The 15,000-nt window shown below is 42.4% G+C and overlaps 1 protein-coding gene across 1 annotated transcript in view; it reads right to left on the bottom strand.

The window, feature by feature from the left end:
* The window catches only part of SZT2 (SZT2 subunit of KICSTOR complex), a 215,035-nt gene that overhangs the window by 51,075 nt on the left and 148,960 nt on the right, over window positions 1–15,000 (bottom strand). The window contains 9 exon segments of the mRNA XM_085885818.1: window positions 82–246; window positions 719–837; window positions 1,012–1,135; window positions 4,220–4,391; window positions 6,160–6,262; window positions 11,196–11,342; window positions 11,509–11,638; window positions 12,162–12,270; window positions 12,470–13,143. Coding sequence (XP_085741944.1) covers window positions 82–246; window positions 719–837; window positions 1,012–1,135; window positions 4,220–4,391; window positions 6,160–6,262; window positions 11,196–11,342; window positions 11,509–11,638; window positions 12,162–12,270; window positions 12,470–13,143 — 1,743 coding nt within the window.

The raw sequence follows: 15,000 nt of genomic DNA on the forward strand, positions 1-15,000 counted from the left end.
TTTTGTTCTCTCTTGTTATGCTCTTTCACAAACCTTCGTATCCGGATATAAAAAACAAAACAAAAACAAACTCTACCAAACCTGGAAATGATGTGCTGGATCGGTGTCGATGTACTTGGGTATATGCAGAAAGGTGAGCAGGTTCTGACGCAAGTACACAATCACAGCAGAAAGATAAGGCAATGCCACTTGTGGAACACCAACCCACAGACTCTCCATCGGAGGTGATGATGGTGGTTGGATAAACTTAGGGTGAGGAAAAGGGCGATGAAACCAATTAATCAATGCATCCAGTTTTCCTACTTCAAAGTTTTATTCAAGGTTTTTGGAAAAAAAAAAGGAGGTTTGGCGTTATGTCTCGGCGACATTGCACGCGGTACATTTGTCATGGAAGAGTACATGGCGTTTAATGGTGAAATAACACAAATTTAAATTAACAACCCTGAAGAATAAAACTTTATTGAAGGTTTCCTTCCAAGTGAAAAGTGACACCGCAAAAATCTGTCCGGGCGTCACTTTGTGCATTGATGCACAACATCCATCGGCGAGGAAAATCATTCATCGGTTTCTCACCAAAACCAGAAGATTATCCCCAGAGGGACATCAAATGCAGAGAAAACAGCTCAACAGTAAACAAGCAAAACCAACTGCTCTAACCTGTCACCCGCCATCAAACAAAATTAAACAAAGGGCAGTTAACGTGAGTGTGGCTCCATGCCTCGACATCAGCGGGCGTAAGCTTGCAATTACGGACAAGCATGACTGTGATGACATCCAGTGTTGCCTCATCCAGCCGCCTCCGGAGACCCTTCACAAGATCTTCGGTAATTTCAGGCCCTGTTGGGATAATTGCTGTTTAAGGGTGGCGTCTATGTATTGAACAGTGTCACAATGCTCTTGACACTCCAAGTGTCGCAAGTCAACTCTTTATGAGAACCACTCTGCCCATCACACACACGCCTTGTTAATAACCGAGTGTGTTGTAACGCTGGGTGAAAAAGTGCAACTTACCTGCCTGTGCAACCCCGTGCACCACCAGCCTGATATGCTTGTCGACTGGGCCGACAGCACGCGTCGTCTCACTTCCACGTGGAGAACCTGGCCCCCCTGGGAGCTGTCTCTCCCACCAACCTCGCTACAATCACAGAAACACACAGCACTCATTAATTTCCCTTCCCATCTGCAGTTGAATAAAGCTTAAGGAACAAAATACAGAGACTTCAAGAACACGAGCTTCTTCCATTCCTTTCCTGACTACAACTCATCAGTGACTCCATTCTTCAACTTTACTAAACTCGCACAAATAATTGTCATTACTACGACATTTGCACGCTGTGACACCAAGCTTAATTCCGGGAAAAGTAAGGCCTTATTCCAATTTTGGGAAATTCTGGGTTGTGGAATCTTTAAAATAGTTGTCTGTCCATGTAGATTTATAGGATGCCTCAAGAGGGCAATCTCACGGAGCTGGTGTGCAGAAGCAGACACCATTTTGGCATCTTCTCCAGAATCAGGGTCTTCCTTAGACCTTCTCAACTCATAACACAAAGGGTGTTCATGAGCACCAGTAAAAGTATAGCTCACCATTTTGAACCTTCATACAGGGCAACTTTTGATGCAAAGGTGAATTAATTACTTCTGCATGTGGGTATTCCTCTTTGATACAATATAAAGCAAATACAATGCTGTCAACACCTTTTTAAATTACTGTACTCAGGACTATTTGTATTATCAAAATGTGTAGCTCTTAGCCAAGTAGTATCTATATAATAATACGTTATAAGGCATCGAAGGGGGTCCATTCTTACGGAGCTAAATATTTTTTCTCCCAATGGCCCGCATCCTCACTGACCCCCCCCTCCCCCCCCCCCAGTCGGATGCGGGATGTCGTCCTATGGTGCAACCCACTCTTCGATTTTACCATCGCAGTCCACATCACTCAGAATGCCAACTTTGCTTCTCCGGGAGAAGGGAGTGCGACTGCGCTCACATTACCCACGCTGGGCCGGCTGTTTACATCACGCAGTTTTCACGCCCCGTCAGTGTGCTGAGCAACAGGTGTACAATGTTGTCGCGAACTTTGCTTCTCTTGGGGGAAGGTGTCCAATTTTCTCTTAACTTTCTCGATATAATAATATGCTAAGGCTTTTCAATCATGGTAATTTATTACCACGGGTTTCTGCTAATTATGCAGTGGTTTTTCCAAGGGAGGTGAAAGGCCTGAAATGTAAATCCAACATCAGTGAGTGTGTGCTCCTTGGAGTAGTGTTGCTGGGGAATGCAGCTGAAAGAAGGTAGTAAACTTCATCTAAGGCTACATATTGATATGAGATAAATGGTGAAAAATGTACAATGAAATAAAGAGCTCTGAAGAGATGGTGAAAGATGTACGTTCCACTGCTGCAAATGCCAACCCTCCAAATGATTGACTGAATATTGATACTCGTCATCCTCATCATTTCCATTCATTGGTGAGTTTTCAAAATGTTTTACATTTATTCTCTTCTGGTGAGCAACTCCGCACAAACCATGTTCATCTTTCTGAAGGAGTAACGAGTTGTTGCCCACTGACGACTCCAACAAGTTACATCAGACAAAATTATTTATCGGTAAGTGTGGCTTATTGGTAAAGCCACTGGAGGACTGACATCCCAGAGGTTGAGAGTTCAATACTAGGTGAAAGCAGAACCTCGGTGTCATCTTCACAACCAATACACCACTGTATCCTGGCTGTACTGCCAAAACACCGCCACCTACATATCCTCCACACGGCTGCATGCAAACTGCACCAGCTCGACGCCGCTTGGAGACTACATCACATCCACACCACTGTCTGAAGCCTGCGACCCCTTCACACCATTGCATGCAGCCTGCACCCATTCCACGCTGCTGCCTGCATCCTGAAACCCATCCACACCAGTGCCTGCAACCTGCACCCTCGAGATGCAGCCCCCTGTATCCTGCCCTCCGGGACGCTGCCTCCGGCCAACACGCCCTCCGTGACGCTGCCCCCAGACAGCACGCCCCCCGTGACGCTGCCTCCGGCCAGCACGCCCCCCGTGACGCTGCCTCCGGCCAGCACGCCCCCCCGTGACGCTGCCTCCGGCCAGCAGGCCCCCCCGTGACGCTGCCTCAGGCCAGCAGGCCCCCGTGACGCTGCCTCAGGCCAACACGCCCCCCTTGACGCTGCCTCAGGCCATCACGCCCCGTGACGCTGCCTCAGGCCAGCATGCCCTCCATGCCGTTTCCTGCCACTGGCACTCTCTCCGTGCCGTTTATTGCCACCGCACTCCCTCTGCTCCACATTGCTACCTGCCACGGGCACGCCCTCCGCAACGCCGCCTGCCGCCGGCATGCCCTCCGCGCCGCTACCTCCAGCCGGCACGCCCTCTGGGCCGCTAGCCTGCCTGCACCTTATTCTGCTGGGTTTGTTCACTTTATGTTTTTTAACAATGGTGTTCATTGTCACTTCTCGTGTCTACCTACTCATATCAGTGTCCTTTGTTTATTTTTTTGAAGTTGTATGTTTGCCTGTTAAAATAGATTGCCAGAATTTTGTACAGGTGCTTTCACAATTTGATAGAGTATGCTGAGGTTGTACAACAATTGAAGGTCAATTTGGGCTGTTAGCTACTTTTCCTAATTGCAGATGTTGTTCTGGCAGTGTCGGGGTATTATTTGAAGATAATGATTTAACATGTAATCCAAAGGGGGTGATCGGGGAGTTACAAAATCTCATGTAAAAAAAATGTAAAAGAGTTACAAAATCTCACTATATTTACACATATAATAACAGGAAGGCATTTATTAAGCTTTTAATCTTGGATAAAATTGACATGGAAAGGAGCCAGAAGTCACATCCTTGTACGGTGTTTGAGTACTACCAATGATTGACACCTTATTAAAGAATCCGTTTAACGAGCTTGTCAATATAAATGATTCCACAGTCTACAGTGTAAGTATTCGTGCAACATGGAAGAAAACATCATAAAATCCTTCCCTGGGCCCCTTAATTCATGTTGATAACACCATGCACTGACTCATTGACTCAATCGAATACTGTGACATTGCTTTTACATGACATAAGTACGAGTCAAATTTGCTGATTTTTGAGTACCTTTACTGATAATGCTGAAAACCATTTGGAATTATTAATTATCCACAAAAGCTTTTCATTGTTGCATGGCCAAATAGATTAACTCTTCCTTTGCCGACTGACCTGCACCTCCTCTGTGCCAGTGGGTTCCTGACTTCTTGTGAGGGAGAGCGAGGCTGAAGTGACTGATGTCCGGGCTGGGCCAGGTTGTGGTGGCACCATTGTGGAATGAGAGGCTGAAACCCAACCTCGGCCAGTGTCACCAGTCTGCCGACCTGTTGCTTCTTCGTAGAGTCTGTGAGACATGGGATTCTGCTGTATAGACATAGTCTACAAAGTTAATTTTTAATGGCGATTTAAATTCGATATTTAGTTCAGGATTGTTTTGACCATTTAACCCTGAAATTTCCCACTTGTTATATTCAAAAGAATGTGTTGTTGGTGTATCCTTAGCTTAAACACAACAAAAGGTAGATTAGATAAAATAATAACCTGGAAGCTGAAGAGTGCCAGTGATAGTTGGAACAACAGGAGTAATACTCGTAAAGAAGAACCTCACCGAGATCTTAAAAACTATACCGGGGAAAATTATTACAAACAAACTACAAATGAAGGCTCTCTGATACGAGAACAACAAAACTTTACAACTTGGTCCATGAAACGTGATCATTTACTGAAATGGAGGTGACTATACTTTGCGTCCTGGGAGGATTCCGTTCCACCTTCTGAACCCCCTCCAATGGCAATTACAAGCAACGACAGAAGCCTTCGCAGATGTGATAAACATTTTCCTCAACCACGATTTCATTATCTACCTCCTTCTTATCACTCGAAATTAAATGTATAATCAAGAAAGGAGCCGGTTGATCACGATCCGTTTTCATTTTGGAAAAGTAGATTTATGTTCAGCTTTGCATCTTACAATTTCAATACAGCAACGGGGCTTACATATTCAATATTGTCGACTGTGCATCATTTCATGGTCGATTTTAGAAAATCATCTGATTAAAAATGTCCAATTCTTTTGTTGTCGTGCATGAATATGTCCTCACCCACCCCCTTCAAGCAATCACTGCCCATGAAACCATAATGTAATTGTCCAAAATAATTAATAAGAAGAGATTGATAATTATCAATCAATATCAATCAATATATCAATTATAATTGATATAAATCTCGATGTTTATTATCAATACTCGAAGCATTCACTCCCTACGGGAGCGGCCAGGTGGTGCTGTTATTATCCTTATTCAAACGTGTAATTCAAAATACCTCTCGCTGAGTAATTCAAAACACCTCACTTTTGCTGGAAAATGTGGAGACAGGAATACTGTCTTGTAAAGGGTGGGACTTGTAATACTCTCCCACCTGAAATGGCACTACACGCTACACATTTACAAAGATAATTTGCCCCCCCCCCCCAAGGCTATCAGCAAAGATAAAAACATCCCTATGTACTAATTAGGGTCATGCTGATCATATGTAGCAAGTCGAGATGTAATAGGCCCAGAACTGTAGGAGTAGCACAACACACACACACACACACGCACGCACGCACACACACCAGTGTGATTACCGACTAGAGTACATAGCATATACAACCCCCCAAAAATTGATCACTTGGTGTTTTACATCACTAAAACTCTAGTGTGTTCCAGCAAGGCAGAATATGGTTAAAACATGTCCCCAAAATAATATTCAGGTGTCCCATGTGGCACAGAAAAATAATGATCGCAAGATGTAAATTTAACATTTTTTGCATTTTATAGCACAAAAGCATTACAGTTCGGTCCAGCAAAGCCAAATATGGTGTTAGTATATCCCAATTTTTTTTCAAGTGTACAGTGTGTTCCAGAAGAAAGTATCACTTTGTGGAAATAATACCACTTTAAATTGCACACAAAAGGTGGGCCGAGACAGGCACTCCCGCCGGAATGGCCCGTAGAGCGGGAGTGCGAACACTGACAATGATAATTTCAAGATTCAAAAAACAGAGAACCAGAAATAGAATATAAGCAATCAAAAGTAAATACAGAGAAAAGAAAGAGTTCAAGTGAATATACCTGAGATAGAAGACGGACTTGGTTGCCCTTTCCTGATAGACAAACATGTTCTTGCGATTGTTCACAGAAAAGGCATTGAGAACAGTGTGTAATGCTTGCATCGCTGGGGTAGGTAGATGAGAATAAACGTGTCAGAGCTGATTAACCATGCCTTCATATTTTTTCACAACACTGTGTTTGTTCCTCAAAACCAGACTGTTTGCTGAAAAACTTTGACTTGAATATACAACTCCGTTGCTATGTAGAGACTGCTGGGTGGGCGAGTGATTAAAGACATTAAAGTCAAATGAGGATTACAATTTGTTGTCGATTCAATAGTAAAAGGAGAATCTAAATGTCAAAAATAAACATTTTGTACATGCTCTGTCTCAGTTATAATAAGGATACAAGGTCAAAAATAAACATTTTGTACACGCTCTGTCTCAGTTATAATAAGGATGCAAGGCCTCATCGAGGACACAGTGATAAGAAGGATGAAAATACAGAAACCGCACTTTTAAAATGGGGCCTGTCGATTTTACATTTAGATGACTAAATAAATGAAAAAAACTAAATAAATAATAAAATAAAATATAGGTTGTACAAAGGTAAAAAGTAAATAAACTAGGACACTCGGTAGAGCACATACCTCCACCACGCAACGCCTGATCCACAAGAACATATCGGGCCCAATACATTTTTGAAACATCATGCAACATAATCGTTTTTGGCCCCATCTCTAAATGGTGAAGAACCACTTTAAAAATTATCAGATCCGAATCCGGATCCGGATCTTCACCAAAATTGAATCAATTCTTCCTGGTCAGACACCCAACGTGTCCACTAAGTTTTGTCCGAATCTGTGCACAACTTTTTGAGATATCCTGCACACAGACAGACAAACAAATAAACAGACAGACAGACAGAGAGGGGTGACTTCCTTCAAGGCCCAGTCACACCTTGACATTTTAGCCAGCTTATGCCGATTTTTGAAAAATTTGTCTAAAACGCTGGCACACGTCGAATACGTTATGGGTAAGTTTTGGAAACATTGAGAGCACGCTGAAAAACACTGCCATACGTCGTAGTACGCTGGCTTTCATCGTTGTACTTTGCGGTTGTCCTCAAATTTTAGCATGCTTGAAATTTTACGACTTATGCCAGCGTATGACTCACAAGTTCCGCTACGCTGGCCATAAGTTGTCGGCACGATACGCGATCGTTGACACACGTCGACACACGTTACTTGTAAGTTACTCATAAGTCGAAACACGTCAAGGTAAAGGCCCGGTCACACCTTGACGTTTTAGCCAACGTATGCCGATTTTTGAATTTTTTTTCTAAAACGCTGGCACACGTTGAATACGTTATGGGTAAGTTTTGATAACATTGAGAGCACGCTGAAAAGCACTGCCATACGTCGTTGTACGCTGGCTTTAAACGTTGTACTTTTTGGTTGTCCTCAAATTTTTTCATGCTTGAAATTTCACGACGTATGCCGGCGTATGACTCACACGTTCCGCTACGCTGGCCACAAGTTGTATGCACGGTCTGCGATCGTTGACAGACGTCAACACATGCTACTTGTAAGTTAATCATAAGTTGAGAAACGCCGAGATAATGTTTAGCGTACCCGAAACTTATTTCTAACCTATGATTAACGTGTTGTTGGCACGTTACGCGATCGTTGCCACACATCGACAGACGTTACTTTTAAGTTACTCATAGGCTGAAAGACGTCGGTATAATGGATCGTCCTTGCGTCAGCGTCCACGGCCACGGCCAGGACACTGATTTGCAGCATTCTTCAAACTTTTCTTCGGCATGACGAGGATGTTCACACTTCGATGTCTAGCTTGGCTATGATTCCAATTGTCCATCGGCAGCGTCTATTTAAAATAGTCGAGTTTGAGCGTTTTAACACGTTCAGAAGAAACGCTTCAAATTTCCAAACCCCAGTGTCAAAAAACAAAGGCGTGTGACAGCAATTTAAATCGTTCATTGTAAACAATGACAATAGTTGAGTGGTACCGTTTAAAAGTCGTTGAGTGTAAAAAAATCCAATTGTTGAGCGCAAGCGTCTACTTTCAATAGTGGAGTTTGAGCGATTTAGCACGTTCAATAGAAACGATTAAAATTTCCGAGCGCCAGCGTCAAAAAACAAAGGCGAGTGACAGCAATTTAAATCGTTCATTGTAAACAATGAAAATAGCTGAGTGGTACCGTTTAAAAGTCGTTGAGTGTAAAAAAAATCCAATTGTTGAGAGCAACCGTCTACTTTCAATAGTGGAGATGCAGCCATTTAAATCGTTGAGTTTATCATTTAAATCGTTAAATCGTTAAACGCAAGGACGATCCATCATAACCCACACCCTCCCCCTCACACTCACCTACTACTGCCAACATGAACAAACTACGACTAATACTACTACTACTACTAATACTAATACTAATACTAATACTGATACTGTTACTGCTGACATGGACATCGACTCAAAAAGGACTCGAAAACACTGTTGGGTTTCCCTTTTATGAACACCATTTTTATATACCAATTCCCAAAACCGCTGGGAACACGTCTTTATATGGCAGTTGTAAGCTAGAAACACGTTAATTTTTTTTTTTTGTCGACCGGAAGACGTCATTGGAATACGTCTACATACGTCGATGTGTGTTGGGACTACGTAAATAATTGGTTCAAAGCACGTCAAACATAAGTTAGAAATAAGTTTCGCGTAAAAAAGACATTACCGCGACGTGTTTCGACTTATGAGTAGTTTATAAGTAGCCTTTGTGGACGTGTGTAAGCGTCCACATATCGTGTGTAAAACTTATCCCCATCGCATGCGGAACGTGTGTCATACGCCGAGCACGTCGTAAAATTTTGAACATGTTTAAAATTTCTTGGCGTACTCCACTTACTACGACGTATGATAGCGTACTTTAGCGTTCTACTCACATATACCAAACTTACTCATACCGTATTTGACGTGCCCCAACGTTTTAGACACATTTTTCTTAGGTCGGCATACGCTGGCAAGATCGCCAAGGTGTGACCGCGATGTTGACACTTCCATTTCTACGGCAGTTATGATTCGAATCGTTGTGCGTCAGCCTTTTAATAGGCTACGTCACGACATCGTCGGCGATGCATGCAACGCGCTATGCCTAAGTTAGACTATCGTTGGGCATCGGTTGTGTAGGCCGACAACAGGTTCAGCATTCGTTGGTATAAGTTATGTATAACACAACGAAACGTTCTGTGTCCGTTACCAATGCGTTATACATAAGACCAAGTCGCTATGAATACGTCCGGATCTTTAAAAAAAAACATCAAAAGTTCAACGTAAGCCAGCGTTTTACATACATTTTAATACGTTGCCATCGCTGGCTAAAACATCAAGGTGTGACCGGGCCTTAATGGTTAGCATCAGTGTTCCAGACGCCCTGGTTTTATTTCCTTTCTTTCTTTCTTTCTTCTTCTTCGGTATGACGGTGATGTTGACACTTCGATTTCTAGTGCGGTTATGATTTGAATCATTGTGCGGCAGCCTTTTAATAGGCTACGCCACGTGATCGTCGGCGATACGTGCAGCGCGCTATGCATAAGTTAGACTATTGTTGGGCATAGGTTGTGAACGGCGACAACAGGCTAAGCATTTGTTGGTATAAGTTATCTATAAGACAACGAAACGTTCTGTGTCCGTTACTAATATGTTATGCATACGACCAACTTGTTATGAATACGTCCGAATCATTTAAAAACATCAAAAGTTCAGCATACACCAGCGTTTTACATACATTTTGATACGTTGCCATTGCTGGCTAAAACGTCAAGGTGTGACTGGGCCTTCATCTTTGGTGGCAGAGGTAATAAATAAATAAATAGTTCAAGTTAGTAAGTCGGCAGTAGTGATGGTAAAGCGCATAGAGATAAATATTTCAAAGTGTGTGTGTGTGTGTGTGTGTGTGTGTGTGTGTGTGTGTGTGTGTGTGTGTGTGTGTGTGTGTGTGTGTGTGTGTGTGTGTGTGTGTGTTGGTAGTGCAGAAGGTAATGTGTATAAAGAGAGAAACAAATAATACAAAAGTGTGTGTTTGTAGTAATGATGGTAAAGTGCGTATAAATATATAACGAATTCAACAATGTGTGTTGGTAGTGAAGATTATAAAGTGTGTATAAATGAATAATGGTTCCAAAAGCACATACAACGCTGTACTGTTCTCTCTCATATCTTGTTTTTCACAAAATTCGGAAATAAAATCGTTTGTCCCATGACTTTTGGATCTGATTGCAAAATCCTTTGATTTTCCTCATCCCAAGATGTTAGTGCATGCATTTGCCAAATATGGGATAAATATGCCCAGTCGTTTTCAATTAGAGGCACACAGACGTACGGACACACAGACTGACTGACAGCACCTAAAATATAAGCTTCAAGTTGGGCTGACGCCTCCTACCCCCCTTCCCCACCGAGGTTGGGGTGAAATGACATCTGCAATAAAGTAGTAATGGAAAGATTGTCCCTTTATTAGTTATTGGAAACGAGCTCGTGGAAAACCAAATTGTTGGTTTTTATTGCGCACCGAATTATTACTTTGAGTCCAATTGTATTCGGTCCGAGACCTCTCCTGTCCTTCATTTTCATTATCTGTTTTACTCCCCATTTGTTTGGACAGTTATCTAAGACTCGCAAATGAGCAAGTTCGTATATCACAAGTAGAACAGGTAAATGAGGAGACATGAATGTGCATTCATAAAGCAAGGAAATTGGGTTGGCCTGTTTGGTGTTCTCATCACCAGTGTACCTATCACACATGCATTATGAGGCCAGTAAGAGATAATGGATGAATCAAAATAACATGAACCAGGTGATAAGATTGGGAACACCAAAGAGTCTGATCAAATTTTCTTACTTTGCAAAGAAAACTGGTCGATGTTTGTTTGGTAATCGATAATTCCGATCATCTATGGTAAGAGATTCCTCGTGGAGGGAAAAAAAAAACTCCCCAAACTTAAATGTAAACAAAATGCACACCCACAAGTTTACTCATTGTACCAAAAGAGACCCCCATGGAAGGACCCATCTTGAGGCGAGGATGGACCGGGATGAGTGTGGACCACACAGGATCACATGAGAAGTGGCCAGGCACTAACTGCAACGCTGCTGCCAAGTAGTCCTTGGGCTGGCTTGATTCATCTGACTCTGCTGAACCAGTGAATGGAGAAAAAAAAAATAAAAAGTACAAAAATAAGCCTGTCCAAGACTGGTGTACTGATGTAAACATTTGCACATCCATTTGTTCATCACACATCGACCACTATGAGTTGTCTTCGATGGAGAAATCCCAAAACAATAGAACAAAACATACCAACATGGGTGTAACTACGATTTCGTGAGGGTAGAAAAGACGAGTCCTGCTTCCATATGTCTTCCTCACTCTCAGCCTCGAGCAGAGAGTTGCAAACACGTGTATCATGGAGAGCCTGCAGCAGTAGCATCTGCACACAACATGTCAGAGCACATCAGCTAATGCTTCCAAATGTTTCAGATCATAAATGAAGCACAGCTCTTTTATTTCTGCGATTGCAAATACAATTTGTTAAAAAAATATAAATGACTACACAAGAGGAAACAATGAACAAGCCAATTCAACCTTATTGTAAACACCACAAGATCAACATCACTAACGGGTCCTCTTATTTCACCCTCCAAAATTCTGTTGCCTTGTCCTGTTCCCTTGAAGGTGCTGAAGTATGCTCCCAATCATCACACCTCATGGTCTCTCTTGGTTTCAACCTCTGAGCTTTTCTTCACCCAAGTGAGAACCTGTTCCCCTTTCATCTGTTCGTCTTCTCCCCCTGCTGTGCTTTATCAGTGTATTCTTGTCCAGCTGTTTCCGCTTAGCAACGCTTAGTCTGTTGACCCTTTGTCCAATGTTGTTCTACTCTTTCATGAGCGTTAATATATATATATATATATAAAAAGAAATAGATAAATATCGAAAAATAAAATGAGTCCAACCTGGTTGCACAGTCGGCACGCCTCTCCTGCAAGATGCAGCACAGCATGGTGCATTCGCAGGTATTCAGGTTCAGCCTCTCCCCGAACCTCATTTACACTCACTGGGCTGCTGCACACAGTTCACGTTGTACCCCCTTAGATGATAGCTCCCACACAGGTCCTCAGAGCCCAATAACATTTTAGCGAATGTGTGACTCGATGAGCGATTGTGTCTTTTGCATTTATGTGCTCAATCACAAAACGAAATCATGGAGGAAGCTAATGTGCAAATTTTGATGGATGCAAGTCGGCACACGTGTTCATCATACCGTGCGTGGGTGAAGATCTGCAAACGATCCGGCTGTACACGAACCACGAGCCAAAAGTCTGGCAGAAGAGGAGCTTCTTCGTCAGATGTTGTCCCCTCGGGTTTCTCGAGATTCATGGCAGCACTTCCATGTTCCATCTCAACTTTTGACTCTTGAGCAATGCTCATCATTTCATCAATGTCGTGCCTCTCCGTCACTTTTTTAATCTCTATTCCCACGTCACTTTCCATGACCCCTTTCTCTGAACCGATAATTTCTTTCTCCACATCTATCAGTTTTTCTTCTTTGCATTCTGGCATAATGTCATTTTTGCAGATAGTCTCTACTCCTTTTACTTCTGCTCCATCTAAACTCTTCATTGACTCAGTTTCAAGTTTCTCAGCACTGCTCCTTGAAACACTTATCCCTGCAACACTCGTCAATCCCTTTTCCATTTCTTGTTCCTGTCTATCAAACGTCTGCAAATTCCTGTGAAAATCCAATGCGTCTTTCTCCCCTTTGGGCGATGAAGAAGCATTCGATGAGTTTCGATGAATGCAAGGAGGACAGACAGAAACACGAGGCGAGCTCTGCGAGGTGGGTGAAGGACAAGTTGATTTGTCCAAGCAGAGGTAGTATAGATCGCCCTCCTTGCAAAGGCAGTAGCCTGGCTCCAAAGCAATTCGTTCAAAAGCCTGCTTGGCATTTGTGCAAGGAAAGGTAGAGAGAAAATTGGAGGCAAACCATATTATATAGAGCGTTCAAGAAATATTAAAAGTCAGAGGTACAGGAAGAGAAGAGGAAATCATAAAAGATGGCACTGCAAAATAGGAAACAATAAAGCAGAACACAGGTTGGGTAAATATAATTGACCTCCTACAAAGTGCATAATTGATCATCATTACAATTTGATCCTTCAATGAAAAATGAATAAGAGAAAATAAAATTAGACAACCAAGAAAAGAAAACCATGGCAAGCTTCGGCAAAAGCAACGAATAGTCCACAAAGTGCAGTTGTGGTTAAAGCACGAGTTAAACTGGTGGGCACACCCGCCCTCCTGGCAGGAGTACGCTTCTCGGCCCACTTTTGGTGGGCAATGTCCTGAAGCAAATTCTTGGAGATTAACTTCATAATTTTTGGCATTTTCGAAAGACATTTTAGAGATCAAAACAGATCATACACCATAACCACAATCCTGACAATGTTCAATTTATATTATGAAGAAGATAAAGGAATATGAATATTGTAAGAATGCGGCTACCACCAAAGGAAGTGTTATTTCCATCATGTGTAGTGCCTATAGACAGTCTACACCCCTTTTCAAAATTTTCACCTTTCGTTGCCTTATACAGTCGTGGCCAAAAATATTGGCATCCTTGCACTTTTTTTTTTTTAATTATGCACCATTTCTTTCAGAAAATTGTTGAAATTTACAAATCTTCTGGTATCCACGTGGTATTTCTTTGGTTTACAGTGGAACAAAACAAAAAAAGCTGAATTTTTTGTACTAAATCTTAGCTTATTACACACAGGAATCCTAAAATGGCCAGGACAATTATTGGCACCTTTTAGAAGTTGTTAGAAATAATTTGACTTCATGCAGGTGATTTTCCTTTACTTTGGAATTGAACTCACCTGTGGTGAGTTGCAGGTACCTGTAATATAAAAATCGCTTATTCAACCAGTTTGAACAGAGAAAAGGAGTCATTCTGCTGTTTTGTGTCACTGTGTGTACCGCAATGAGCATGGAGAAAAGAAAGAAAACCAGAGAATTGCCGAAGGAGGTCAGACACAAGATTTTAGACAAGCATGGACAATCTCAAGGCCACAAGTCCATCTCCAGAGACCTTGATGTTCCTGTGTTCACCATACGCAATGTTATGTTTAAGAAGTTTAAGGAAGTTTAAGGCCCATAGCACTGTAGCCAATCTCCCTGGACGTGGCCGCTAGAGAAACATTGCTCGAAGATTGCATCGAAGGATTGCTCGAATGGTGGAGAAAAAACCTCCATCAACTGCCAAACAGATTCAAGCTGACCTTCAGACACAAGGTACGACAGTTTCAACTCACACCATCCATTGACAACTCAATGAAAGAGGGTTCTATGGTAGGAGACCCAGGAGGACTCCACTGCTGAGAAAGAAACGTTAGAAAGCCGGACTGGAGTTTGCCAAAACACACCTGAACAAGCCAAAATTCTTCTGGGAAAATGTCCTGTGGACAAATCAGACCAAATTAGAGCTTTTTGGTAAAGCACATCATCTCTGTTTGCAGAAAACAAAATGAAGCCTTCAAAGAAATGAACACTTTCCCAATAGTCAAACATGGAGGAGGTTGTGATGTTTTGGGATTGCTGTGCTGCCTCTGGCACTGGGTGCCTTGAATGTGTGCATGGCATCATGAAATCAGATTACCAAGGCATTTTGGAAAGCAATGTTCATCCCAGTATCAGAAAGCTTGATCTCGGTCGAAGGTCATTGGTCTTGTAGCAGGACAATGACCTCAAACACACTTCAAAAATCACCTAGGAATGGTTCAAGATGAGATGCTG

This window comes from Eptatretus burgeri, chromosome 6 (assembly GCF_056783735.1).
Source record: "Eptatretus burgeri isolate ZD-2024b chromosome 6, Ebu_testis_v1, whole genome shotgun sequence".
Lineage (NCBI taxonomy): Eukaryota > Metazoa > Chordata > Myxini > Myxiniformes > Myxinidae > Eptatretus > Eptatretus burgeri.